The 27,112-nt window shown below is 43.2% G+C and overlaps 1 protein-coding gene across 2 annotated transcripts; it reads right to left on the bottom strand.

Moving 5' to 3' along the window:
* Window positions 1-12,971: 12,971 nt before the first annotated feature.
* LOC135970249 (aldo-keto reductase family 1 member B10-like) lies at window positions 12,972-26,858 on the bottom strand. Of its 2 annotated transcripts, none has more exons than XM_065542579.2 (10): window positions 26,479-26,858; window positions 23,667-23,834; window positions 22,460-22,576; window positions 21,405-21,482; window positions 17,730-17,852; window positions 17,334-17,440; window positions 16,818-16,899; window positions 16,206-16,289; window positions 15,477-15,559; window positions 12,972-13,773 (listed from the first exon to the last, which is right to left on the bottom strand). In XM_065542579.2, the coding sequence occupies exons 1-10, from the start codon at window positions 26,542-26,544 to the stop codon at window positions 13,731-13,733; spliced, it is 951 nt and encodes a 316-aa protein (XP_065398651.1). In that variant the 5' UTR covers window positions 26,545-26,858; the 3' UTR covers window positions 12,972-13,730. The 2 variants fall into 2 exon arrangements, with proteins under 2 accessions (XP_065398651.1, XP_073892108.1); XM_074036007.1 differs by lacking the exon at window positions 26,479-26,858 and adding an exon at window positions 25,912-26,209.
* Between the last annotated feature and the right edge of the window lie 254 nt (window positions 26,859-27,112).

Raw genomic sequence — 27,112 nt, 5'->3', positions numbered from 1 at the left:
GCTTGATTCTTTGTGGTATGGACATAGACACTTATCAACATGGGATAGCTTCCTTTGAATGGGCTCCTCTCCACACGGATGACTGAACAGGCATCAAACAGAAGGATTAAAAAATGACTAGCCTGAGTTACATTGATGACAAGATGAACTTCTGTTGAAAAAAAAAAAGAAAAAAGAGAACAAACAAGTGATTATTAAGGGGATTACTTCTACCCAGTGGGTACAGTGGTCTATTATTACTAATAAGTATAACGACCAATTGGAGGCATTTCAGTGTAATCGATCTGAACACTTTGAAATGGTCTCAGCCCTGGATTGCTTCCTCCAAAGGGCCATTTACTTAGAACCTGCTTGTTAGATTTTTTACATATTAAGCAACTATCTATAACTTGCTTGGCCAGGGTGTCAATTACTATACACCCATAAACCCGGAGAACTGCATCGCACATTGCTTGGGGTCCCCAGTGGGTCCCTTGACATAATTGAGACAGACTTCCCTCATGAGAGGTTTTGACAACATTTCCCTTTAATCTGGTAACATCCATTTCCTTTCCACATTTTCTTTAGCTCCTATTTTTATCAACTTCTTTTTTTCAATGGAAGAGAAAACAGGGGTTGCAGTAGGAGGAGGAAGGCATGGAGTTAAATGGAAGAAACGGCAACTTGTTTTGCTATTTGATCTGCAAGATTATTTCCTCAACTTGTGAAAGAAAAGTCCTTTTAGTGCCCTGGGACATGTACAATAGCTGTCTCTTCTGGCAATTGGAGATTGTTGAGGACACGAGCATCAGTTCTATTTGAACCAAATCTTGGCCTCTACTATTGATAAGACCCCTCTCCATCCAAATTTTTCCAAATATATGTGCCACCCCAAGGGCATACTTAGATAGTTTTTTCTTGGTTTTGTAAATGTCCTAAAGCTTGGCTGAGTGCAAACACTTCACACCCTTGGGAAGATCAATTATCAGGCCACCTTCCTGATTTTACTTTTTAAGCATCTTTCCATTAATCACTGAATACCTATTATGTCTTTTTCTTTTAATCACCTGGGAGGATCCATCTATGAATAAGTGCTGTCCTGTCTTGAAGGGAGTTTTTCCTAAGTCTGCTTGAATTTGGTATGGTAATTAATTAGATTTAAACATGTGTGCTCTCATTTTAAGTTTGGATTCCCTGTTAAAAAGCCTGCTGGATGAACTGAATTATTAGTAGTTAATATTAAATCATCTCTTGTCTCCTAACTTATTCCATGCACAAGAATTAGCTGCTTCAAGGATCTAGAACTAGAAATACCATTTGACCCAGTCATCCCATTACTGGGTATATACCCAAAGGATTTTAAGTCATGCTGCTATAAAGATACATGCACACGTATGTTTATTGTGACACTGTTCACAATAGCAAAGACTTGGAACCAACCCAAATGTCCATCAATGACAGACTGGATTAAGAAAATGTGACACATATACACCATGGAATACTATGCAGCCATAAAAAAGAATGAGTCCATGTCCTTCAAGGGACATGGATGAAGGTGGAAACCATCATTCCCAGCAAACTATCGCAAGGACAAAAAACCAAACACCACATGCTCCTACTCATAGGTGGGAAGAGAACAATGAGAATACTTGGACACAGGAAGGGGAACATCACACACTGGGGCCTGTTGTGGGGTGGGAGGAGTGGGGAGGTATAGCGTTAGGAGATATACCTAATGTAAATGACCAGTTAATGGGTTCAGCACACCAACATGGCACGTGTATACATATGTAACAAACCTGCACATTGTGCACATGTACCCTAGAACTTAAAGTATAATAAAAAAAGAAAAAAAATTTAAAAAAGAAATAAATAAATTTAAATTACTAAGATTAAAAAAAAAAAAAAAAAAGAATTACCTGCTCCTCTTATTGCCGCGGTCTTGCAAGGCTCTCCTCTCCTCTTTGCTGAGAATCCAGATTTATTCATTACAACAGGTGGGCCTTGGTCTCCCTCACGCTAGGGGCACCGTAACTAGACAGTAGGATGCACCCCTCTGAGCGGGGCGACCGAAGGCTCCCTTCCCAAAGGAGAATATTCAAGCGCCAAAGTTGGGCGCCAGAACTGTTAGGAGTAACGCTCAAAACCGTGAGGAAATTGAACACTTGAACAAAGGATTCTTAGCAAAGCAATTTTACTTCTGCACCAAGGGGTGCCTCCTTGGCCAGTTGCCATGAGAGCACACATGAACAAAAGGGCAGGAGAGCCTTTATTCCTGACGCAAGTACTGCCCTTGTACCCTTTCTCCATTGGCCAGGGTCGGATCGTACAAACTAAACTAATCCCGGTTGGCTAAACATCTGATTTTTTAAGATCAGGTGGGCATGTAAAAAAAAGCAGAGAATAAAGGGGAAGGAGTGTCTCTAATGAGCTCAAAAGTTAGTCTTCTTCCAAATAAGGAATGGAATGTGAGCTACTACTGATAACACCTGGTACTGTGGCATGCTTGGGCATCTAACAAAGGCAAAAAGGAAAAAAGGAGAAAAAGGAAAAACGGTGGAGGGGTTACTATGAATTAGAGAGTAAAAGATTGATCACATTATTTGAAGAGAAACCTCATCATATCCCACACAACAATCCATCCATCCATCATTCATCCAACCCCAATCCATGTATCCTTCTACCCATCCTTCCTTCTATTCAACCTTCCATCCATCCTTCCATTCATCCTTCCATCCTTCCTTCCCTTTTTCCATCCATCCATCCATGCTTCCCTCCCTCCATCCATCCATTCATCCATCCATTGTTCCATACATTCCATCTATCCATTTATTCACCTGATATCATTGAGGCAGGGGAATATAATAATTAACAAAACGCAGAAATCCCTTATCTCATAGAGCTTACATTCTAGTGGGTAGAAGCAGGGTAAGCAAGCAAACAGCAAATATATAAAATATATAAGATATGGATAAACAATACTATGGAGAAGAAGAAAACGTAGAAGGCCAAGAGGAAATATCAGAGGAGATGGGTTAATTTTAAATAGGATGATGAAGAAGGGCCTCTCTGAGAAGATGATAAATCAGCAAGGAAATTAGAAATATAAGTCAGAGAATTATTCTAATACCTGAGGGCAGAGCATCTGGGGCAGTGAGAATAGCAAGGGCAAAACCCTGAGGCACAATTACCTCTCTTGTGTAATTTTTTAGTAACAGTCAAGGTCCTCTTGGTCCCACCAACTCTCCCTAACTTATGTGGGGGCTGACGTTTTTGAACCAATAAAAGTGCTGGAAGGCAACACTCTAAGATTTTAAGGGTGCAAAACTTTCCTGAAGTTTCTGGGAAAACGCTGACAACAAATGAGGAAAAACAAATGAATTAGGTAGAATTTAAAATTAAATATAATCAAATTCCATTGCATTGTACATTCAGAATATGTATTTTTGGAAAATCGAAAGACTTGTTAAATGAGAATAATTTGAAATAAAAGTGTCTTTTTCATTTGGTTTTCCCAGTGGATGTATAAAATAACTAATTGAGTTAAATTTGTTCCTTTTTAAATCTTTAATGCATCTCTAGAATGTAAAAGTTCATTTCTTATTGTGGAAATTTTGAAAATTATGTATAAGTGTAATGAAAATAAACCTGTTGCCAAACAACATAGAAAAAACTCTGTTAATATTCAAATCTTTCTAGATAGGTTTTCCTTTCATTTCTAAGTTTTGTTGATTTGAAGTGAAAAAGGCTTATTTTATTTGCATTTTTATTACTAGTCTGTACAATTTTTCATGTCATTTAATGGTCAATTTTCATGTACCAACTTTCTTTTGGGCATCATAGATTTCTCTTATTGATATGAATAAGCTCTATTGAGTGTAAGAAAATTGCCAAATGGTTTTATCCAAGTGTGTTTATTTCCTATTTTTTGTTTGTTTGTTTGTTTGTTTTTGTTTTGAGACGGAGTTTCACTTTGTCACCCAGGCAGGAGTGCAGTGGCACAATTTCGGCTCACTGCAACCTTCGCCTCCTGGGTTCAAGCGTTGCTTGTGCCTCAGCTTCCTGAGTGGGAATACAGGGGTTTGCCACCATTCCTAGATCAGTTTTGTAGTTTTGTTAGAGACCAGGTTTCACCAGCATGGCCAGGTTCCGCCATGATGACCTCAAATGATCCACCATCCTCAACCTCCCAAAGTGCTGGGATTACAGGCGTGAGCCACCACCGCTGGCATATTTTTGCGTAATTGTCTGTTCAGAGTTTACATTGCTATAGTCTTGCACGCTCATTAAAGCAAAAAAAAAATTATTTCCAACAATCTTCACTCTTGAGGTTTCTTTCAAATTTTACTGAAAAATATTTTCTACAGAAAACTTTCATCTGTACATTCTTAACTATAATGTACAGTTAAAATCACAATAATGCAATAAGTAGGCTCCACATTTTTTAAAATCATATTTCATATAGCAACAGTCACTATGTTGCCCAAGCTAGTCTCGAATTCCGGGCCTCAAACGATCCTCCTGCCTCAGCCTCCCAAAGTGCTGGGATTACAGGTGTGAACCACCAGTCCCAGCTGGGTCCAAATTTTTAATCATGTACAATGCAGAGTTGTTGCAAGGTTGTTGAAATGACTGGAGCAGCCCTGGAAAGTCAGGCTTTACGGGGTCTGACTGGGAGATCCAAATCCCTTTAGGTCCCAGCTATACTTTGGCATCATCTGGCCAGCATTTGCCAGATCTCACTTCAATATAACAGGGGAAGTCTAGCCCTCTGGACTACCTGAGCCCGACAGGACAGTCACAGTGATTCCACAATCTCCATGGTAGTTGCTACCCATCTTTCCAGCCCTCTCTTAGACAATGAGTGGAGAGAATACTTGAAACATAAGAGCCTCACTCCTTGCCTCCCTACTTCTCACGGCAAGCTCCCTTCCTTTTCCACACCGACCTTACCATCTTCCTCTCTGTGGTTACTCCCCTTCCTTTCTCTTCATAAGCAAGTTCCCTACATTATCATAAGAGTTATTTAACACACGTCTGTAGTGTATACCTTAGATTCTCTCCCTATAATGGTAGCTTTGGTTTAGTTGTAGAGGATGGTGGCTTTATTTCCGACCAACTGGGACAAAATAGTGAACAAATTTTAGGATGGATGCCTTGTATTTGTTACAGTTGTGACATCGAGGACCATGAGACTTGCAATGTTCTCATTACTCGAGATATAAATGCTGAAAATATAATCAGATAACTTGCTGGTGAGGTGGTGCATGCCTGTGATCTCATCACTTTGGAAGGCAAAGGCGGGAGGATCACTTGAGGCCAGGAGTTCAAGACCAGCCTGGGCAACATAGCAACATCACAAGATCATGTCTCTACAAAAAGTCATTAGTAGGAGGTCGTGGCCTGTGTCTGTACTCTGAGCTACTCATGGCGCTGAGGCAGGAGAATCGTTTGAGCCCAGGAATTGAAGATTTAAGTGAGCTATAATCATACCAAGGCACTCCAATCTAGCCTGGGCAACAGAGCAAGACTCGTTCTCCACAAAGACAGAGAACAGAATAACTAAGAAGTTGCTTTTTAAAACACCACATTTCTCCACATTAGCTTTTCAAATTTACCTCTGTTTGGTTAAATTCAAGTGAAACAAATGAACAAAAAAATGCCACATAATAGAAACCCAATCATTTTCTCCTATAAACTAAACTTTTAATCAAGTAAGTCATAATCACAGTCACATGAAGAAGAAAAATTTCACCAAATGCTTACTAAGGAGATATCACTGGGCTCTGTGTTGAAATTGCTTCCTGTGTATCAATTGTATACATTTTATATACTTTTTAAAAATTATACTTTAAGTTCTAGAGTACATGTGCACAACATGCAGGTTTGTTACATATGTATACATGTGCCATGTTGGTGTGCTGCACCCATTAACTCATCATTTACCTTAGGTATGTCTCCTAATGCTATCCCTGCCTCTTCCCTGCTCCCCACAATAGGACCCGGTGTGTGATATTCCCCTTCCTGTGTCCAAGTGATCTCATTCTTCAATTCCCACCTATGAGTGAGAACATGCGGTATTTGGTTTTCTGTTCTTTGCGATAGTTTCCTGAGAATGATGGTTTCCAGCTGCATGCTTGTCCCTACAAAGGACACAAACTCATCCTTTTTTATGGCTGCATAGTGTTCCATGGTGTATATGTGCCACATTTTCTCAACCCAGTCTGTCACTGATGGACATTTGGGTTGGTTCCAAGTCTTTGCTATTGTGAACAGTGCCACAATAAACATACGTGTGCATGTGTCTTTATAACAGCATGACTTATAATCCTTTGGGTATATACCCAGTAATGGGATGGCTGGGTCAAATAGTATTTCTAGTTCTAGATCCTTGAGGAATTGCCACACTGTTTTCCACAATGGTTGAACTAGTTTACAGTCCTACCAACAGTGTAAAAGTGTTCCTATTTCTCCACATCCTCTCCACCACCTGTTGTTTCCTGATTTTTTAATGATTGCCATTCTAACTGGTGTGAGATGTTATCTCATTGTGGTTTTGATTTGTATTTCTCTGATGGCCAGTGATGATGAGCATTTTTTCATGTGTCTGTTGGCTGTATGAATGTCTTCTTTAGAGAAGTGTCTGTTCATATCCTTTGCCTACTTTTGGATAGAGGGTTGTTTGTTTTTTTCTTGTAAATTTGATTGAGGTCTTTATAGGTTCTTGATATTAGCACTTTGTCAGATGAGTAGATTGCAAAAATTTTCTCCCATTCTGTAGGTTATCTGTTCACTCTGATGGTAGTTTCTTTTGCTGTGCAGAAGCTCTTTAGTTTAATTAGATCCCATTTGTCAATTTTGGCTTTTGTTGCCATTGCTTTTGGTGTTTTAGACATGAAGTCCTTGCCCATGCCTATATCCTGAATGGTATTACCTAGGTTTTCTTCTAGGGTTTTTATGGTTTTAGGTCTAACGTTTAAGTCTCTGATCCATCTTGAATTAATTTTTGTATAAAGAGTTAGGAAAAGATCCAGTTTCAGCTTTCTACTTATGGCTAGCCAATTTTCCCAGTACCATTTATTAAATAGGGAATCCTTTCCCCATTTCTTGTTTTTGTCAGATTTGTCAAAGATCAGATGGCTGTAGATGTGTGGTATTATTTCTGAGGGCTCTGTTCTGCTCCGTTGGTCTATATCTCTGTTTTGGTACCAGTACCATGCTGTTTTGGTTACTGTAGCCTTGTAGTATAGTTTGAAGTCAGGTAGCATGATGCCTCCAGCTTTGTTCTTTTGGCTTAGGATTGTCTTGCCAATGCGGGATCTTTTTTGGTTTCATATGAACTTTAAAGCAGTTTTTTCCAATTCTGTGAAGAAAGTCATTGGTAGCTTAATCGGGGTGGCACTGAATCCATAAATTACCTTGGGCAGTATGGCCATTTTCACAATGTTCATTCTTCCTATCCACGAGCATGGTATGTTCTTCCATTTGTTTGTGTCCTCTTTTATTTCACTGAGCAGTAGTTTGCAGTTCTCCTTGAAGAAGTCCTTTACATCCCTTGTAAGTTGGATTCCTAGATATTTTATTCTGTTTGAAGCTATTGTGAATGGGAGTTCATTCGTGATTTGGCCCTCTGTTTGTCTGTTACTGGTGTATAAGAATGCTTGTGATTTTTGCACATTGATTTTGTATCCTGAGACTCTGCTGAAGTTGTTTATCAGCTTAAGGAGATTTTGAGCTGAGACAGTGGGGTTTTCTAAATATACAATCATGTCATCTGCAAACAGGGACATATTGACTTCTTCTTTTCCTAACTGAATACCCTTGATTTCTTTCTCTTGCCTGATTGCCCTAGCCAGAACTTCCAACACAATGTTGAATAGGAGTAGTGAGAGAGGGCATCCCTGCCTTGTGCCAGTTTTCAAAGGGAATGCTTCCAGTTTTTGCCCATTCAGCATGATATTGGCTGTGGGTTTGTCATAAATAGCTCTTATTTTTTTGAGATACATTCCATCAATACCGAATTTATTGAGAGTTTTTAGCATGAAGGGCTGTTGAATTTTTTCAAACACCTTTTCTGCATCTATTGAGATAATCATGTGGTTTTTGTCTTTGGTTCTGTTTATATGCTGGATTACGTTTATTGATTTGCATATGTTGAACCAGCCTTGCATCCCAGGGATGAAGCCCACTTGATCATGGTGGATAAGCTTTTTGATGTGCTGTTGGATTTGGTTTGCCAGTATTTTATTGAGGATTTTTGCATTGATGTTCATCAGGGATATTGGTCTAAAATTCTCTTTTTTTGTTGTATCTCTGTCATGCTTTGGTATCAGGATGATGTTGGCCTCATAAAATGAGTTAGGGAGGATTCCCTCTTTTTCTATTGATTGGAATAGTTTCAGAAGGAATGGTACCAGCTCCTCCTTGTACCTCTGGTAGAATTGGCTGTGAAACCGTCTGGTCCTGGACTTTTTTTGGTTGGTAGGCTATTAATTATTGCCTCAATTTCAGAGCCTACTATTGGTGTATTCAGGGATTCAACTTCTTCCTGGTTTAGTCTTGGGAGAGTGTAAGTGTCCAGGAAATTATCCATTTCTTCTAGGTTTTCTAGTTTATTTGCGTAGAGATGTTTATAGTATTCTCTGATGGTAGTTTGTATTTCTGTGGGGTTGGTGATGATATCTCCTTTATCATTTTTTATTGCATCTATTTTATTCTTCTCTCTTTTCTTCTTTATTTGTCTTGTTAGTGGTCTATCAATTTTGTTGATCTTTTCAAAAAACCAGCTTCTGGATTCATGGATTTTTTGGAGGGTTTTTTGTGTCTCTATCTCCTTCAGTTCTGCTCTGATCACAGTTATTTATTGCCTTCTGGTAGCTTTTGAATGTGTTTGCTCTTGCTTCTCTAGTTCTTTTAATTGTGATGCTAGTTTGTCAATTTTAGATCTTTCCTGCTTTCTCTTGTGGGCATTTAGTGCTATAAATGTCCCTCTACACACTGCTTTAAATGTGTCCCAGAGATTCTGGTATGTTGTATCTTTGTTCTCATTGGTTTCAAAGAATATCTTTATTTCTGCCTTCATTTCGTTATGTACCCAGTAGTCATTCAGGAGCAGGTTGTTCAGTTTCCATGTAGTTGAGTGGTTTCTATTGAGTTTCTTAGTCCTGAGTTCTAGTTTGATTTCACTGTGGTCTGAGAGACAGTTTGTTATAATTTCTGCTGTTTTACATTTGCTGAGGAGTGCTTTAATTCCAACTGTGTGTTCAGTTTTGGAATAAGTGCGATGTGGTGCTGAGAGGAATGTATATTCTGTTGATTTGGGGTGGAGAGTTCTATAGATGTCTATTAGATCCGCTTGGTGCAGAGTTGAGTTCAATCCTGGATATCCTTGTTAACTTTCTGTCTCATTGATCATCTAATGATGACAGTGGGGTGTTGAAGTCTCCCATTATTACTGTATGGGAGTCTAAGTCTCTTTGTAAGTCTCTAAGGACTTGCTTTATGAATCTGGGTGCTCCTGTATTGGGTGCATATATATTTAGGATAGTTAGCTCTTCCTGATGAATTGATCCCTTTACATTTATGTAATGCCCTTCTTTGTCTCTTTTGATCTTCGATGGTTTAAAGTCTGTTTTATCACAGACTAGGATTGCAACCCCTGCTTTTTTTGTTGTTGTTGTTTTCCATTTGCTTGGTAGATCTTCCTGCATCCCTTTATGTTGAGCCTATTTGTGTCTCTGCATGTGCGATGGGTCTCCTGAATACAGCAAACTGATGGGTCTTGACTCTTTATCCAATTTGCCAGTCTGTGTCTTTTAATTGGACCATTTAGTCAATTTACATTTAAGATTAATATTGTTATGTGTGAACTTGATCCTGTCATTATGATATTAGCTGGTTATTTTGCTCACTAGTTGATGCAGTTTCTTCCTAGCATTGATGGACTTTACATTTTGACATGTTTTTGCAATGGCTGGTACCTGTTGTTCCTTTCCATGTTTAGTGCTTCCTTCAGGATCTCTTGTAGGGCAGTCCTGGGGGTGACAGAATCTCTAAGCATTTGCTTGTCTGTAAAGGATTTTATTTCTCCTTCACTTATGAAACTTAGTTTGGCTGGATATGAAATTCTGGGTTGAAAATTCTTTTCTTTAGAAATGTTGAATGTTGGCCCCCACTCTCTTCTGGCTTGGAGAGTTTCTGCCGAGAGATCTGCTGTTAGTCTGATGGGCTTCCCTTTGTGTGTAACCTGACCTTTCTCTCTGGCTGCCCTTAACATTTATTCCTTCATTTCAACTTTGATGAATCTGACAATTAAGTGTCTTAGAATTGCTCTTCTCAAGGAGTATCTTTGTGGCATTCTCTGTATTTCCTGAATTCATATGTTGGCCTGCCTTACTAGGTTGGGGAAGTTCTCCTGGATGATATCCTGCAGAGTGTTTTCCAACTTGGTTCCATTTTCCCCGTCACCTTCAGGCACACCAATCAGATGTAGATTTAGTCTTTTCACGTAGCCCCATATTTCTTGGAGGCTTTGTTCATTTCTTTTTACTCTTTTTTCTCTACACTTCTCTTCTCACTTCATTTCATTCACTTGATCTTCAATCGCTGATACTCTTTCTTCCAGATGATCAAGTCGGTTACTGAAGCTTGTGCATTTGTCACAGTTCTCGTGTTATGGATTTCATCTCTATCAGTTCTTTTAAGGACTTCTCTACATTGGATATTCTAGTTAGCCATTTGTAAAATCTTTTTTTCAAGGTTTTTAGTTTCTTTGCAATGCTTATGTAGTTCCTCATTTAGCTCTGAGAAGTTTGATCGACTGAAGCCTTCTTCTCTCAACTCATCAAAGTCATTCTCCGTCCATCTTTGTTCCATTGCTGGTGATGAGCTGCGTTCCTTTGGAGGGGGAGATGCGCTCTGATTTTTTGAAATTCCCGCTTTTCTGCACTGCTTTTTCCCCCACCTTTAGGTTTTATCTGCGTTTGGTCTTTGATGATGGTGACACACTGATGGGGTTTTGGTGTGGGCGTCCTTTCTGTTTGTTAGTTTTCCTTCCAACAGTCAGGACCCTCAGCTGTAGGTCTCTTGGAGTTTGCTTGGGGTCCACTCCAGACCCTGTTTGCCTGGGTATCAGCAGCGGAGTTTGCAGAACATAGAATATTGCTGAACAGCAAGTGTTGCTGTCTGATTCTTGCTCTGGAAGCTTCATCTCCGGGGTATAGCCCACTGTGTGAGGTGTGACGTGTTGGTCTGCACCTAGTGGGGAATGTCTCCCAGTTAGGCTACTCAGGGATCAGGAACCCACTTGAGCAGGCTGTCTGTCTGTTCTCAGATCTAAACCTCCGTGCTGGGAGAGCCACTGCTCTCTTCAAAGCTATCAGACAGGGGCATTTACCACTGCCGAGGTTTCTGCTGCTTTTTGTTTAGCTATGACCTGTCCCCAGAGGAAGAGTCTACAGAAGCAGGCCGGCCTCCTTGAGCTGTGGTGGACTCCACCCTAATCGAGCTTCCTGGTGGCTTTGTTTACCTACTTAAGCCTCACCAATGGCGGGTGCCCCTCCCCAAGCCTCGCTGCCATCTTGCAGTTAGATCTGACTGCTGTGCTAGCAACGAGGGAGGTTCCATGTGAGTGGGACCCTCTGGGCCAGGTGTGGGATATAATCTCCTAGTGTGCCGTTTGCTAAGACCCTTGGTAAAGCGCAGTATTAGGGTGGGAGTCACCCGATTTTCCAGGTGTTTTGTGTCTCAATTTCCTTTGGCTAGGAAAAGGAATTCACTTCCCCTTTGCACTTCTCAGGTGAGGTGATGCCTTGCCCTGCTTCAGCTGTTGCTGGTAGGGCTGCACCCACAGACCAGAACCAACTGTCCGACACGACCCAGTGAGATGAACCCAGTACCTCAGTTGAAAATGCAGAATCACCTGTGTTCTGTGTCACTCATGCTGGGAGCTAGAGGCTGGAGCTGTTCCTATTCAGCCATCATGGGCCTGCCTCCATATACATTTTAAAAGCACCCCGTCTATGACATTGTGTATGGATGTGAACATATATACTAAAAATACAAAAATGTGGATGGGAAGTGTACCAGGCAAAGATCTAGCCAGGAGAAAAGAAACTGTGCTAAGATTTTTAAATATTGGATGTTTGATTCAAATAATTGGTTATAATAGGTGATCAGTTACATATGATGGAATAGCTGGGCTATGGAAAGGAGATGAGACAACTCGGTTTAGCAGCAGCAGGAAAAGATCCTCGCTCCTAAGGAAGAAGGATAAAGAAAGGGTGCTGCTCCCTCAACCCAGAAGCTTTGTCTGGTAGGAGATAGAATCAAGGTGGAGGCTGCCTGGAAAAAGCTGGGCCCACAGAGGAATGTGCTTTCTACTGGAGATGCCACTCAATGTCAAGAGACAGGGAGAGAGGGAGAGAGAAATGCCTGGCTCTTCCCTTCTCCAGCCCTTCAAGCTCCTAACAGTACCTCTCACTGAGCAAACCCAGGGGAAGTTACAACATAGCAAGGAAGCCTGGGAATGTAGGTGTACCCCCCAGCCCCAATCAGAGGGTGAGGGGACTCACCAATTTAGGATAGGCATTTGCCTCTGGAGAGGTAGTCAGGGGAATGTGTACAAAGTGGTCCTTGACTGTATTGGTAACCCCTAATTTCTTTAATTTTTTTTAAAGGTTTGGAGACAATATGGCAAAATGTTAGCATTTGTTTTTTGTTTTGAGACAGAGTCTCTCTCTGTCACCCAGACTGGAGTGCAGTGGTGCAAGTCGGGCTCAGTGCAGTCTCCACCTCCCTAGTTCAAGCAACCCTCCCACGTCAGCCTCTCTAGTAGCTGGGACTACAGGTGCACACCACTACACCTGGCTAACACTTGTTAATATTATAATGTGGGCGACCAGAGGCTCATTACTTTATTTTCTGTACATTTCTATATAGTTGGAATATTTCATAAGAAGCAATTATTATAGGACAACCAGAAATGTTCCAGATTAATGGCAATAGTAAGCATCTTTATTGTATTTCCATGCTACTTCCCAAGGAAATGTCACATCTCTCTCAGTGAACAGTAGCATCCTTGTGGAGTTTGCAGGCTGTGCCATTGACTCTTTGGCATGATGGTGTATTGAAGACAAGGTGGGAGAACAAGACAGGGAATGAATGGAGATAGGCAAGGAGGAAAGGTGGCAGGAAAAGACTCAGGAGGAAGAGGATGACCATCGATCGCTGTGAGCTCTCCCAGAGCCTGCCTGCCTTTAAACTTGGTTCAGTCACTTATTACCTGGGGGTCTTGAACAAGTTCCTCCTCTCTCCCTCCTAAGATGTTAATAGTACCTACCTCAGTGCGGTTATTTTGAGGATTCAGTGACTTCACCCATAGGAAATCACTTCACATTGTGTGGGCGCATAGTCCACTCTCAATCCATGTTGGTTACGATCCTTATTTTTTTATTATTAATCTTTACATCCTCAGTGTTGGCAGAGTTCTCGTGCTTAACAAACATTTGTTCAGATCAGATAAGTGGAAAAAATTGTCATTTGCCTATTCAAGCCACGTTTTTCTGTGATATTCTGATCCTAGTTGAATATACAGAAATAAATGTCTAAAACAGCACCTCGATTCTGGTCTACAGCAGGACGAAGTTCACTGTGATCTCAGATAAGCGTGGCTAAAATAGGACTTGATGGAGATAGTCACACTTCAGAGAAGAAAGAGAATCCCCTGTGTAATGTCACCAGGAGATTCAACCTCAATATTCTGCATCGAAGGGATAGTCCTCCAAATGAGAGGATCTGCAGAAACAAAAAAAGAGAGAAACTGTGTTCCATGAACGCAACAGCTCTGGTTGAGAAAGTATTCTTCTCTGGAGGACTCTATGGTATTTGTGCTCTCTCAGCCTCCTCCCTGCAAGAACACAAGAAGGGTGCTCACACCTTGACCTTCCCTCAATTCGATACGAGGGCTTTGATAGGAAGGAGGACAGACAGTGAACAGGGTACGGGAAACAACTCGGAATGACAACTCATGGTAAGCCTGGTGTCAGGTGAGGCAACTGATAAGTCTTGTCCCAATCCACTCTCACAACATCATGAGTAGGAAACACCAGCACAATTGACAGCTTGGGGATTGTTATGAGTATTAAATGAGATAATTGCAGGGGCAAAGGGCTCAGGACCCTGGCATATTCTAAGCTAAGGTTCAATGTATGTTAGCTGAGATGAGTATTATCATCCTACTTTATAGGTAAAGAAGCCAACTTGGAAAAACTAGGAAATTTACCCAATGTCACACAGCTAAGAAACCAGTGTTAGAGTTGGATCTGAGGCCCGGTGGACTTACTCCTGAGCCCACCAACCCATCGCCTCCACTGGAAATGATGTTCATTGGAAGGTAAGTGGTTCAGTTTGGGGGATAGTCCCATTTTATGTTCACCCTTCCTTTTTACACTAAGCAGCTGCTACTTTGTTAAGCACTGATAAAAGTAAGCCTTTATAAGATGAGGAAAGGCTGCTGTGATACTAAGGGTGGGCAGGATAGATATGGAATATCATGACATGAAAGCTACGCTTGAGATACTGAAACCATTTTTAAAAGCTGAAAAATCATTTTGGCTATAGAAACATTGGAAGAAATTCAAATTGTCATCGAATTGCAGACCTCACAGTAATAAATGCCAGATAACTCTCTTTGATATATTTAATTAGATCCATTAATCAGTAAGTATTGATTGTAAAGAGATGATTTAGGATTCCCACTTAGCCAGAGTGAAAACTTTCTTTCAACCACTTATCTACGATTTAAAGTAAAGTTACCACCATCACCTTTGAGAGGAATTTGGAGATTATTTAATCCAGCGTCCCCGGCCTTCTTGCTTGAATGCTCCAAACACAATCCCACCTCAGGGCCTTGGCACCTGCTATTATCACTGCCAAGAATGCTCTTCCCCCAAATATGCATATGGCATATCTCTCACAGCAAAGCCTCCTTTGACCCACCCCATATAAAGGATCCGTCCCACTACCACCCACCACTTCCTATCCACTTTGCCGTACTTATTTTTCTGTCTAGCATTTGTTACTATCTGACACATCTATTTTGATTTGATTTATTTCTTTTCCGTCTTCTTCCCTCCCTCCCTAAGCACGTGGAGGCAGCATCTTTGTATAGTATGATAACGCAAGCATCTAGAAGATGCCTGGCACATAGAGGACCACTAGATATTTATTGAATGCAGGAAAAAATGAATGCTCGCCTCCTGCCTATTGACAACACACCTTCTGTTACAGTTCTAGCTCAACGTCCAGACAATGAGCAGCAATTAGAGATGTGTCCATCACAGTGATTCCCGGGTACCCCAATTTTAACTTTCAGAACTGCACCAAAATAGTATTTGAAGACACAAGTAGTCCCAGCAGCCTTCTAACTCTTGCAACTAACCCTCTACCAATTTAGAAAAACTCCTGGCAATGCTCCTAGTTAATTCCATGCCACTTACTGCAACACGTTACAGGCCCTCCAGTTTCTGTTGAAGGTGAGGATGGTTGCCATCTCCTCATCACTCAATTTAAAGTCAAAGACCTGGAAAGATAGGAGTTCCAGGACATCATCAGTAAGGCCGTTACTGCTGTGACTGGAGACTGCCGCTCATTCTAGCAGGGAGTTCTAGCAGCACAAACTGGTCACAGGTGTTTTTCCCATTATATCCACAGGATACAAATTTTTCTCTAAATTAGGTCCTACACAAAGACCGCAGTATTTCTAGTGCTCAGTGTTCCAGGGGAGGGAGACCAGGTTCACAGGCACTAAGCCGCAGGTGTGCACAGGACCTGTGCTCCATGATGCGCCCTTCTAGAAGACAGTTCCCCAATGACATTCACACCTCCTCTGCTGCCAGAAGATGAGCAGGGAGGCCAGGACAGTGTGCTCATGTGGTGGCCCTGGGTTTAGCTGCTCAGGGGCAACTGAGGGTCTTCTCAGTGGTGTGAGGCACAGCTGTGCTCAGACCTGACAAGGCTTCAGCAGGCACCGTCCCTAGCATGTCCTAAGCCCATGGGTCATTCATCTCAGGTATACTGAGCCTAGATCACTGGGCTGGAAAATGATAGGGTGGTGGGAACGGAGGGGGCAGAAGACAGTGGAGGGATGAGGTGAGAAGCCTAGTGACAGGGTCTGTCTCTGCCCCACTCTGTTGAGGAATACCAGGGCCGACCAGCCGGGATCTTACCTGAATGTTCTCAACAATGCGTGCCGGTGTCACAGACTTGGGGATCACAATCACATTCCTCTGGATATGGAAACGGATCAGAACCTGTGCGGAAAGGGGACATCATGTTTTCACTCAGCTACAAGGACCCCTCCTTTTATGGAAAGGAAGAATAAAACATCTTCGCAGCTCACTGTGGCTTCAGGTACAATCGCTGATACTGACTGAGCCCTTGACAGCTATAGACTTGTGCCAGCCCCTCGCTTCATTCTCTCCCTTCATCTTAGGGACAACTCTGTGATCTTCATTTTTCAGGAATAAAGAAAGCAGTTTGGGTCATAAGGCTGATCAGAGGTGGAGTTGGCGTCTGCACCCATATCCCTAGACTTCAAAGCCATGCTTTGCGACTTGGCTGTAGGGATTAACAGGAAGCTGTGAGGCAGAGGCTATCTTTGTTTCAGTGACAGCTCTTGTGTTTCCTGGAGGTTCCAACAGACTTCGAAGAAACACTATAGATGGCTTCAGCTCCTGTGTTCTTCCCCTTTAAGGAGTTAGTTGAGGACAACACAAGAAATGAAACATGAGACAGGAAGAAATCATTGTTGGATAACAAGAAAAATAAAAATATGGCACCTGGGCTGCAGTTTTTTTGTGCTTTGCAGCAATCTCCTTAATCTTGGGATCCTCCAGCAGGGAAGGGTCCTCTGGCTTGGCCCTAGAGGCAGAAAGATGCTGATGTGAACAATCACCATGGCTACCATGTACAGACGGACACCACTCCAGTGAGGGTCTCAAAGCTGATCATCAGAGCCTCTCCATCTGGGAGACAGGCAGGAGGACCTGGAAGCTTGGGTCCTTCCCCTGGGCTCTAAAGTCTCAGCATTTTGCAAAGCCTGGTTCATCCTTGGGTGGTTGAACTGGAAATATTCCCAGAGGGTCAAACACGTCGCCCATGTTTTTGTTGTTGCTGTTGTTGTTGCTTTTTAATTCCCATTTGTTCCCACAGTCATCCCATTTGGTTGTAGCAAACGCATTACCTTACACACGTTTTTCTTTCCAGTGACTTATGGTCTCATACCAATATTTACCAAACATAAAATAATGTTTTAAAGATTGTCAAGAGAAGGATCCACTGCTTGGAAGCCTCACCAAGGTCTATCCGGAGAGCCCAGCGGGCTGTAGGCCGTAACGGTGATACCCTTGGAGTGGCAGTACTGGATCAGTTTCTCCTGCGTGAGGTATGGGTGACACTCAACCTGCAACAGCAAACAATCCGCATCACGGGGAAAGCTGGCTGGCTTTTGAGTTGTCATAGGGAGGGAGTTCTACACACAGAAAAAAAGACCACCAAGCAAAGACCAAACACCTACCCACTGAGATTCTTGCTAACACAACCATGAGATCAGCCTCACACCTCCCAAAAGTGTCCTGATCACTGACCCCTGAGATGAGACTCGGGACATAGATAGCCTTGAACATTCCTCCCAATGTTTAAGATGTAATAGGGCAAGACCTTTATTGAACCTTATACTAAACAGAATTTACCTGGTTAGTCACTGGTTTATATTTCAGTCCAGGTTTGTTCAAGAGCCTCTCGATCTGGAAGTGGTTGAAATTGGAGATGCCAAGGGCTTTCACCAGCCCCTCATCCACCAGCTCCTCCATGGCCTGTCATAGAAAGGAAAACCTTTTGGGCAGCCCCAGAGGGACTACAGGGACCCTGGCTGGCCTTAGTCCTCCCTGGGGCAGAAATTGCTAAAGGATCCACCACAACAGGGTTAGCCGAAGCATTCACAGGAAGTTTCAGTCCAGGGCCTGGGTGCCCATCAGTGATTGGTTCCAGCCCTACTGCCCCTCCCCAGCCCAAGAAAAACTAGGAGTAACAGGTAAAGATTTATATTCTTGCCACTCTCACCTTACACATAAAGAAACACATACAAAATTATACTGCTCTATACAGGGGAAATATGAAGTTCTGTAATACAAAAAATAAAAAGTAAATAAAAAATGAACATTTGCAAGCTTATGTGATGATTGTATTTTTAATGAATCCAAATGACAGCGGGTAGCTACTGCTGTGTGCATTGTACACCCAAACCTAGGCAAGCTGTGTTAGTCAGGAAGAGGCTGCAGCATGTGGAGAAGCCTCACTAGTGGGTCCTGAGTCACTTTCTCCCACACCAACCGTGCTTGGGTTTGCAGGAAGGTCATGCATATAGATTATGCCCTGGCAGGGGCACCTGGGCAAGGGGTTGTGTGGGGCTGAAACCTGACCCACCGTCTGCATATCCAGCCATGCTTCCCGGTACAGAAACTACAGGGACCCCCAAGGAAGGGAATCTTTGTATAACTTTTAGCCTATATCGGGCATTTTCCAAACTTGCCCAAAGATATCATATATGTTAGCAGCAGCCTCCAATGCAACATGTATTTATTAGCCATCTATTACATGTTCCAGAAGTTGTCAGGATGTAAAAGTATACAATGTGCTTCCTTCTTCTGGGATTCTTACAGTCCAATTAAAGTGCTAGGGTTCCCTTCTGTGGAGCCATCAACCATGACCCTGAGGCTGCCTCAGATAACATGACCGTGGCATAGACAGAGTCAGAAAGGGCAGAGAAGGAAGAGATTCACACAGCTTGCAGCTGTCAGGGCAGACCTCCAGGTAGAGTTTAAACTGCACCTCAGAAAAAAAAAAAAAAAAAAGAGAGAGAGAGAGATAAGAGGGGAAAAATATGAGCCTATGAGACAGGAAGGCAACAGCAAAGCTCAGAGGCAGGGATGAACATGACTTGTTCAGGGAACTCTTTATCCAGCCCTTCTCAACTTTGGCTGCAATTTGGAATCACCAGGGAAGTTTAAAAACTACCGGTGGATGCAGTGGCTCATGACTGTAATCTCAGCACTTTGGGATAGGATTGGAACAGGGGGTTGGGGCCTGGGTTTCAGCAACCTAGGGTAAGTTTTTAACTCTTGTAGGCCTTAGTATTCTCTTCTTTAAAAAAGGTCTTATAGTATACATGCTAATAATGTACATATTTCTGATGTACATTATCAGAGGCTGAGACAGGAGGATTGCTTGAGTCCAGGTGTTCGACCATCCTGGGCAACATAGCAAGACTCTGTCTCTACCAGAAATTTTTTTTTTTAATTAGCTGGATGTGGTGGCATGTGCCTCTGATCCCAGCTACCTGGGAAGATTGCTTGAGCGCAGGAGTCCGAGGCTGCACTGAGCTGTGATCTTGCCATTGTACTGCAGCCTGGGCAACAGAACAAGACTCTCTCTGAATTAAAAAAAAAAAAAAAAAGTAATATCGGTGGCTGGGTTTCACCCCCCAGAGTTCTTACACATTTTGTCTGAGTTGTAGCCTAGACATTGGGATTTGTAAACTCCTCAGGTGATTCTAATGAATAGCCACGTTGAGAACCACTAGTGTAGATGAAGTTGTTCAAATTGGGCAGTAGAGTTTAGATGCTATGAAAACAAAAGGTTCCCAAAACTTCTGACGGGGCAATTACATAATACAAAAGCTATTGTACATCATAGGTCAGGTTAGTTTGCCTGTCTTTGAACTTGACTTCTTTATACTTTTTCCTCCCCTCTGCTTCAGGGTGGTCAATGAGGTTTCTACTGAACTGGCTGTGGGTCTACAGAAACATCCAGCGCTTTCATATTCAAGCCTGCTCGTTTCAAATCAGAGCCTCTGACCTTGATCACTGATATCTTTTCATGCCTTGCAAATGTTGTATTTAGCAGTCATCTTTGTACTCATTCAGAAAACATAGCATTGTGAGATGCAGGCAACACTGACACACAAGCCACATTAATATCATCATAGGAGCTAAGGCAAACTGATAAAATGTATTGCAAAAGGCCAGGTGCGGTGGCTCACGCATGTAATCAGAGCACTTTGGGAAGCTGAGATGGGTGGATCCCCTGAGGTCAGGAGTTCGAGACCAGTCTGGCTAACATGGTGAAACCCTGTCTCTACTAAAAATATAGAAGTTAGCTGAGCATGGTGGTACGCACATGTAGTCCCAGCTACTCAGGAGGCTAAGGCAGGAGAATGGCTTTAACTCGATAGAGGGATGGTGCAGTGAGCCAAGATGAAGCCACTGCACCGCAGCCTGGGCGACAAAGTGAGACTCTGTCTTAAAAAAAGAACACTGTGCTTGTGGATTAATGTTTTTGAACAAACAATACACAGAAAAAGCTATGTTTAGTTGAATCATGTCCATTCTAAGCATTTCAGAAAGGTGTGGCTTAATATATTTTCCCTTGTACAACACAATACAAACTCGCAACTACATGTACCCCTACACAGACAGCTGCCAAGATAACATGATTAACTCTTGGAGTCATATGCCAGTGTTCATTTATAACTTACTCCTCCACTTCATTCTCTACTAGCATTTGCAAAAGGATATAATAGTATAATAGAAAATGACCAGAGAAAACACTGATCCCTTAATTCACTTTGAATGTGAGTGATGTGAAACAGGTCATGATGTGATCTGGGAAGCAGGGCACTCAGACTCCCTGATTTCTGGATGTGTGTTCACTGCCTGCCAAGAGCATGCTGATGGTTTTGGTGGTTGGACTTGTGATTCAGATGAGTCTGGGTCCAATCCCAGCTCTGCCACACACATTGTGACATGACCTGCGCAAGTCACCAATCAATCTAGGCTTCAAATGTCATTATTTATAAATGGGGATGTTAACCCTGCCTTATAGGTTTAGATGATTACATGGTCGCTATGACTAATGTTCCTGGCATGTAAACCATCTTAATCTTTATCACACCCTCAAAAATACATATTAGTAGTATGTGTTATAAGACTTCTTTTTAAGAAGAGAAAACTGAGCCCTACAAGAGTTACAAAACTGACCCTAGGTTACTCAGCTGCTATGAGCAAACCCAGACCCAAACCTCCTGTTCCAAATGGCTCGCCCTGCTTTGAGAACAGCATGTGTATTCCTCAAAGTGGGGTACGTTGTATTTCCAGTCTTATTTGAAGACTCAGTATTAGCCTTGAAATATAAATAGTATCAGATGCACCCAAAAGCCAAAGGTGATGAGGAAGATATTAGAAGAGCTAGAGAATCACAGTGATGAAATTAGAAAGCATCAGGCACACAGCCTCTTTCATATCAACGGGAAGTCTCATGGATAACTGAGAATTTCTCTCCCAGCACACGTAGAGGAAGCTGGAACCTACCTCCCAGGCATCCAAGAACGTTGCTTTTCCACCGATGACATTACCTTTATCATCTTTGGGTAAAATGTCATCCCCAGACTGTAAATACAGAATGAAAAGTTTACTGGAATCTGCATCATGACACTTGGTTCTTTAAACAAGGTTTCAGGGTCCTGACTCTTGCTAAATACCACATGGGCATACCAGTTTTTCAGACTCTGCAGGACATGCTACAAGTATGTGAGTTTAAATGAAATCTCTGTATCTACTATAGTATATTAATCCTTATATTTTAGGAACCACTGGATTGACGTTAAGATCTCCTATTAGTACATTCCAGAAGCCACCGTTATCACCATAGACATTCACCTCTTACACCTAGATCCTGTGTACACCCAAAGGCAAACTTTCATTTCAGTATCACTGGATAAGGATTAGATCTCCAGGGTGTGGTTTTCTGGGGAAGATATTGGCCAGCTTCTATCCTTGCAGCCTCTAGAAGAGACATGGAATAAGGGATGGCAGGCCATCAGCACTCCCGCTGGTCAGGAGGGGAGAGAGCTGGAAATTTGTCTCTCCCACCCCTCAGGAGCAGGTAGAGCAGAGCCCCAGGCAATGGGAGCCGCGATGACAACTGGCTTCCTTCCAGCATCACCGCACTTGGGCTTTTCTCCAACATGCCACTCCCGGGGTGTGCTTTGCTTAACAAGATAATTAGGCCCTGGAATATAGTTATGCAAGTCTAATCCAAGGGATTTGCTGGGAGGGCAGTCCCAGGGCATGGAATCAAGACAAAGGTGATAGGGTAGTTGCAACTTGCCTGGGCTGCCAGAAATCATGGCTTTCTCAGACATAACTACAAGAAAACGCAGGCATGTGGCCACCTCAGCAGCACACATGGCCTCAGCCTCCCTTCCACGCCAGCGTCTTTCTGCTCCAAGGTCTCTTCCTGCCATTCCCAATTATGAACTACAAGGTCTCTTGCTCCAGTCCACACCACCCCCCAGCCCTGGTGCAGCTTCCATTTTCTGACACCTGCTCAGAAGCTAGAGGCTGAGAAAGGGAGTCGCTCAAACCTTGAATCCCTGTGGCCAGTGAATAAGATAGAGGTCCAGATAGCTCAGCTTCAGGTCCTTGAGGGTCTTCTCAAAGGCTTTCCTCACAAGGGGTCTCTCAAAAAAAGTGGGCCCCAACTGCAAAGAGTGCAGCAATGAGCTGTTAATACTGAGAAAAGGAAGGGCCACGTTATAATCATTGTCCCTGCCTTTTGATTTGCACCTTGATCTAACCTGGCACAGGTCATTTATAACAAAGCTGATTAAGATCCACGCCACATGTGGAAGATCACCAGGGCTCAGCACGTCAATGACATGTCTTAAGTGTTAAAAGCAATTTACTTTTTCAACTCTCCTACTACTCTATATGTCTCTCAGATCATTTAAGTAAATGTGGCCACAGATTTGAAATGTTTACCTGTCTCAGTCTCTTTCTCAGCTGTGGGCTCTATGAGAGCAGGACTTGTGTGTAGCTTTTAAATGTCAAGCATTCTTAGGCCTTCGGGAAAAGATGGTCCTTTATCTGTCCTATCTGATAGGTCCCTTATCAAGCCTGTCAGACCCCTAGTGATAACTTTATAAGGGCTTTATCCACACTTGGCTGCTACACAGTGGGGTCTATTTGTCCCACCAGATATACGCAATATCCAAGTACCTAGAACTAGTGTTTTCTCAGCAAGTTGTGTATAATGTAAATCCAGTGATTCTCAACCCCCTCACACCCAACACCCTCTTCTTTTTTATAACATTGTGTATCTCCCCTTTTACTAGACTGAATAAAGAAAATCATATGTGACAATAGAAATATGCGCCTATTGTTTTCCAAAATGCCCCCTGGCTGAGAACCTTAGAGACACAGTGGTGGATACCACAGTGCTGACAGAGAGACCACACATCAAGCCCTGCCTGCACCCTTGGCCTCTGACTGCCTCTGGGCAGATGGTGGATCCCTCTGATGGGGAACAGGGAGGCCCAGGGCAGTGCAGGGCTCCATGGAGACAAGCCCACTGTGGGAAAACCAACCCGCAGGCAGGTGGCGCAGCAACGACATGTTCAAATATCAATAGCGGCTTGGAGTATGGATAGAATTGTATCCACGGATGTTATCAAGGCAGGGATGAAAAGGGCTACATGTAGAAAAGGCTGACAGAGATCTCGCTGCCGACCCGACCCAGATACTTCTGCCTGCCTTGAAGTGAAGGCCTCCCACCCAATGTGCCATGTGCACCTTGCTGACGATGAACAGGTCCTCCCGCTTCACAGCCTGCTCTTGGATCTTCTCTTGGATGGCTTCCCCCACCTCATGTTCATTCTGATAGACATAGGCACAGTCAATGTGGCGATATCCTGCATCAATGGCCACCTTCACAGCTTCTTTCACTTTGCCGAGAGGAGACTGAAAGGCAAAAGAAAAGCCCATCACACATGTATTATTATTTTTTTTAAGCGATGGGGACTTGCCATGATGCCCAGGCTGGCCTCACACTCCCAGTTTCAAGCAATCCTCCCACCTGTGGAGTAGCCGGAATTACACCACACTCAGCAACCAATATAGTCTCTTATCCCCAGACCACCTTCAACAGGCTGCCCCACATGGCTCAGTTTCTCCAAACCAAGGCCTCACTGGGGTCTCTTGGCCAGGGGATATCTGGGAGGATACACACTTTTGAGAAGTTTTCAAAAGAAAAGGAGGAAAGTGAATTAATTTTATGATTATGTCCTTATGTCCTGTCCTAGTTAAAGTCTCATCCAGGTTAGTCCTGAAATGTCTTCAGGTGTGTCGGGGAGTGCAGATGGCTCCACTGCAACTTTCTGAAGACCCCCAGATGAAAGCTTGACTCTAAATAACCCAGAGGGATTTTCAGACAATATCCCCAAATGGTGATAAGGATCTGGATAATGGTCATTACAGCATCAATCCGGATTCCAACACTTACTGGCTGTGTGGGTCTAAGCAGGTGATTCAATCTCTCTCAACCTTGTCTGCAATATGCAAAAATTAGCAAGAGCCTCATGAGGCCTTTGTGGTGATGACATGCTGCAATGAATGTTAAGTTTTTAGTAAATCACCTGACACACAGTAAGGCTCAGTAGAAGCTGTTCATTATACAATTTCCTTTCAGAAAAAAAGGAGAAATAGAAAAGCTTAAAGGAATAGAGTTTGTTTTCCATTCCTATAGAAGAAAGAGGGAGGGAGGGGAGAATGAGAGAGGAAGAGAAAGAAGGGAAAGAAAGAAAAGAAAAGAAATAGAATTATCATATTTTGTTCTAAACTAGCCAAGCCAATGATAGGGGCAAAAAGCACTTAAAACTTGATCTCTCACAAAATAGTCTTTTAAACGTCTTCTACTGCGAGATAACAAACATTGAAAAGAACATAACACATAGATGCACAGTTACCCTACCACCTGGAGAAGAAACGGGCGGCCGCCAGGCATCCAGAAACACCCCTGTGCCCCCAACCACTATGCTACACTACACCATCCTTCACCTCCACTGCTAAGTTCATAATCCTTTAGTCTATCATCCCCACATGTCGAAGATGACTCCCTTCATATTTCTTACATTCAATTCCAAAATTCTGGAATTTTGGATTCCAGAATTTTGGGTAAGTCTGGTAAACTTACCCAGGGTGAGCAGATTCCCTGGAGTTCTGGAAGTGATTATTTGTTCCATTTATATAGGATTGAAGCTTTGATTTTGAGTAAATCTTGCTAATCAAGCAACGGACGCCGTGCATGAATCAAGCTGGAAGTGATCACTTCGCCCAGATTAACCAAGAATGTATCCTGAGAATGAGCCAGTGTGGCAACAGAGTGTCCTACCCTCCAGCTCGGCACAAGAGAGGGGAAACATCAGGGTGCACAGAAGGAAAGAGCCAGAGGCAGAAGACTCAGCAGGGACATTAGCCATGAGGGATAGGAGAGAAGAGGAATTCCAAAGACTGCTTCCGGTCGCTAGTTAGGGTAGTGCCATCATAGATGAAAATGGCAAAGAAGGCAGAGTGAGGTGGTGATGGAACAACTTCAAACTTAGCCTAAGAAAGGCTCAGGAACCTGCCTCACTGAGTCCTGGATGTGCCTTACCATGTTTTGCCAGCTGACATTAACACAACCAGGCGGAGCTTATGACTCCCAGCCCAGGCTCTCGGCACCCCCAGCACGTTGCAGATTTCAATGTGTACAGGAACCACCTAGGGATCTTGTTAAGGTGCAGATGCCCATTAGGTAGCCTGGGATGGAGCCGAGACTCTGCAGTTTCTTTCTCTCTCTCTCTTTGTCTCTTTCTCTCTTTCTTGGATCTCACTCTGCTGCCCAGACTGGAGCACGGTGATACCATCCCCGCTCACTGCAGCCTTGACCTCTCAGGCTCAACACTCAATCTCCACCTCAGCCTCCCAAGTGGCTGGGACTACAGGTGCGTCCCACCATGCCCAGCTAATTTATTGATTCTTTGTAAAAATGGAGTCTTACCGTGTTGCCCAGACTGGTCTCCAAATCCTGGGCTCAAGCAATCCTCCTGTCTGGGTCTCCCAAAGTGCTGGGATTACAGGCATGAGCCACCACACCCGGCCAGTTCTGCATTTCTAACAAGCTCCCAGCTCATATGGATTCTGCTAGCCCAAGTCCCACACCCTGATCTGCAAAGGGGTGCCAAGGACTTGGGGCTCTGCATCCTCTCCGCAACCACCCAGCCCACAACAAACCCACAGCCAAGACTCTGGGGAATCGTTGAGCCCAATTAAGTGTCCTAGAGCCAGAGAGAGAAACTACCCTGGAAAACAATTTTGGATCCAACAGCTGCTTGAAATTTGATACTTGCTAGAGAAGCTCTCAGCACTGCTGGGAAAGCCAGCCTTGGAGCTTTGCAGCCTGAATCAGCTCTGAGAAAAGAAAGCAACTGGAGTCCCGGCTCCAGGACTGAATCTCACCTCTCCAAACCCCTGCCTGACCTCCAGGCTTTCCTGGCTGAATGCAGAAAGAGAAAACACCCAAACGCCCCTCCAGGGAAGAAGGCTGTGCGAAGATTTGCATATTTACCTTCCAAGTGCCCAGGCCCACAATGGGCATCTTGGCTTTGGTACTGAGCTCCACAAAGGTGGCCATGGTTGGTGCAGAAAAGATTCTGAGTGAGCAGGTAGAAGTCTCACGTCCTGCTTTTTGTTGTTGTTTTTGAGGCAGTCTTGCTGTGTCGCCGAGGCTGGAGTGCAGTGGTGCGATCTCGGCTCACTGCAGCCTCGGTCTCCTGGGTTCAAGCAATTCTCCTGCCTCAGCCTCCTGAGTAGCTGGGATTACAGGCGCCCACTGCGATTTCCAGGTAATTTTTATATTGTTAGTAGAGACAGGCTGGTCTCAAACTCCTGACCTCAGGTGATCTGCCCACCTCAGCCTTCCAAAGTGCTGGTATTAAAGGCATGACCTAAGAGCCCGGCCACATGCTGCTTAAGAAGGCTGGTGCTATCTTAATTGGGAGGAGTTGGAGCCTGGCCACAGTAGCTTTCCTGCCATAAGCAAAGAGGAAATCCATTCCAGGCTTTTGTGAGATTGAGGATTATGTGAATGAATTATTAATCACGGCAACCTTGTGCAAAGTTCCCTCTTAGGTAACAGTATCATTGGAGTTTCTGCTTGTTCACTATGAGTCAACAAACTCAACACAGCTAAAGGTTGGAAA

The sequence above is a fragment of the Macaca fascicularis genome, chromosome 3 (genome assembly GCF_037993035.2).
Source record: "Macaca fascicularis isolate 582-1 chromosome 3, T2T-MFA8v1.1".
Classification (NCBI taxonomy): domain Eukaryota; kingdom Metazoa; phylum Chordata; class Mammalia; order Primates; family Cercopithecidae; genus Macaca; species Macaca fascicularis.
Note: the sequence above shows the minus strand (reverse complement) of the source record. Positions and strands in the feature narration are given on the sequence as shown.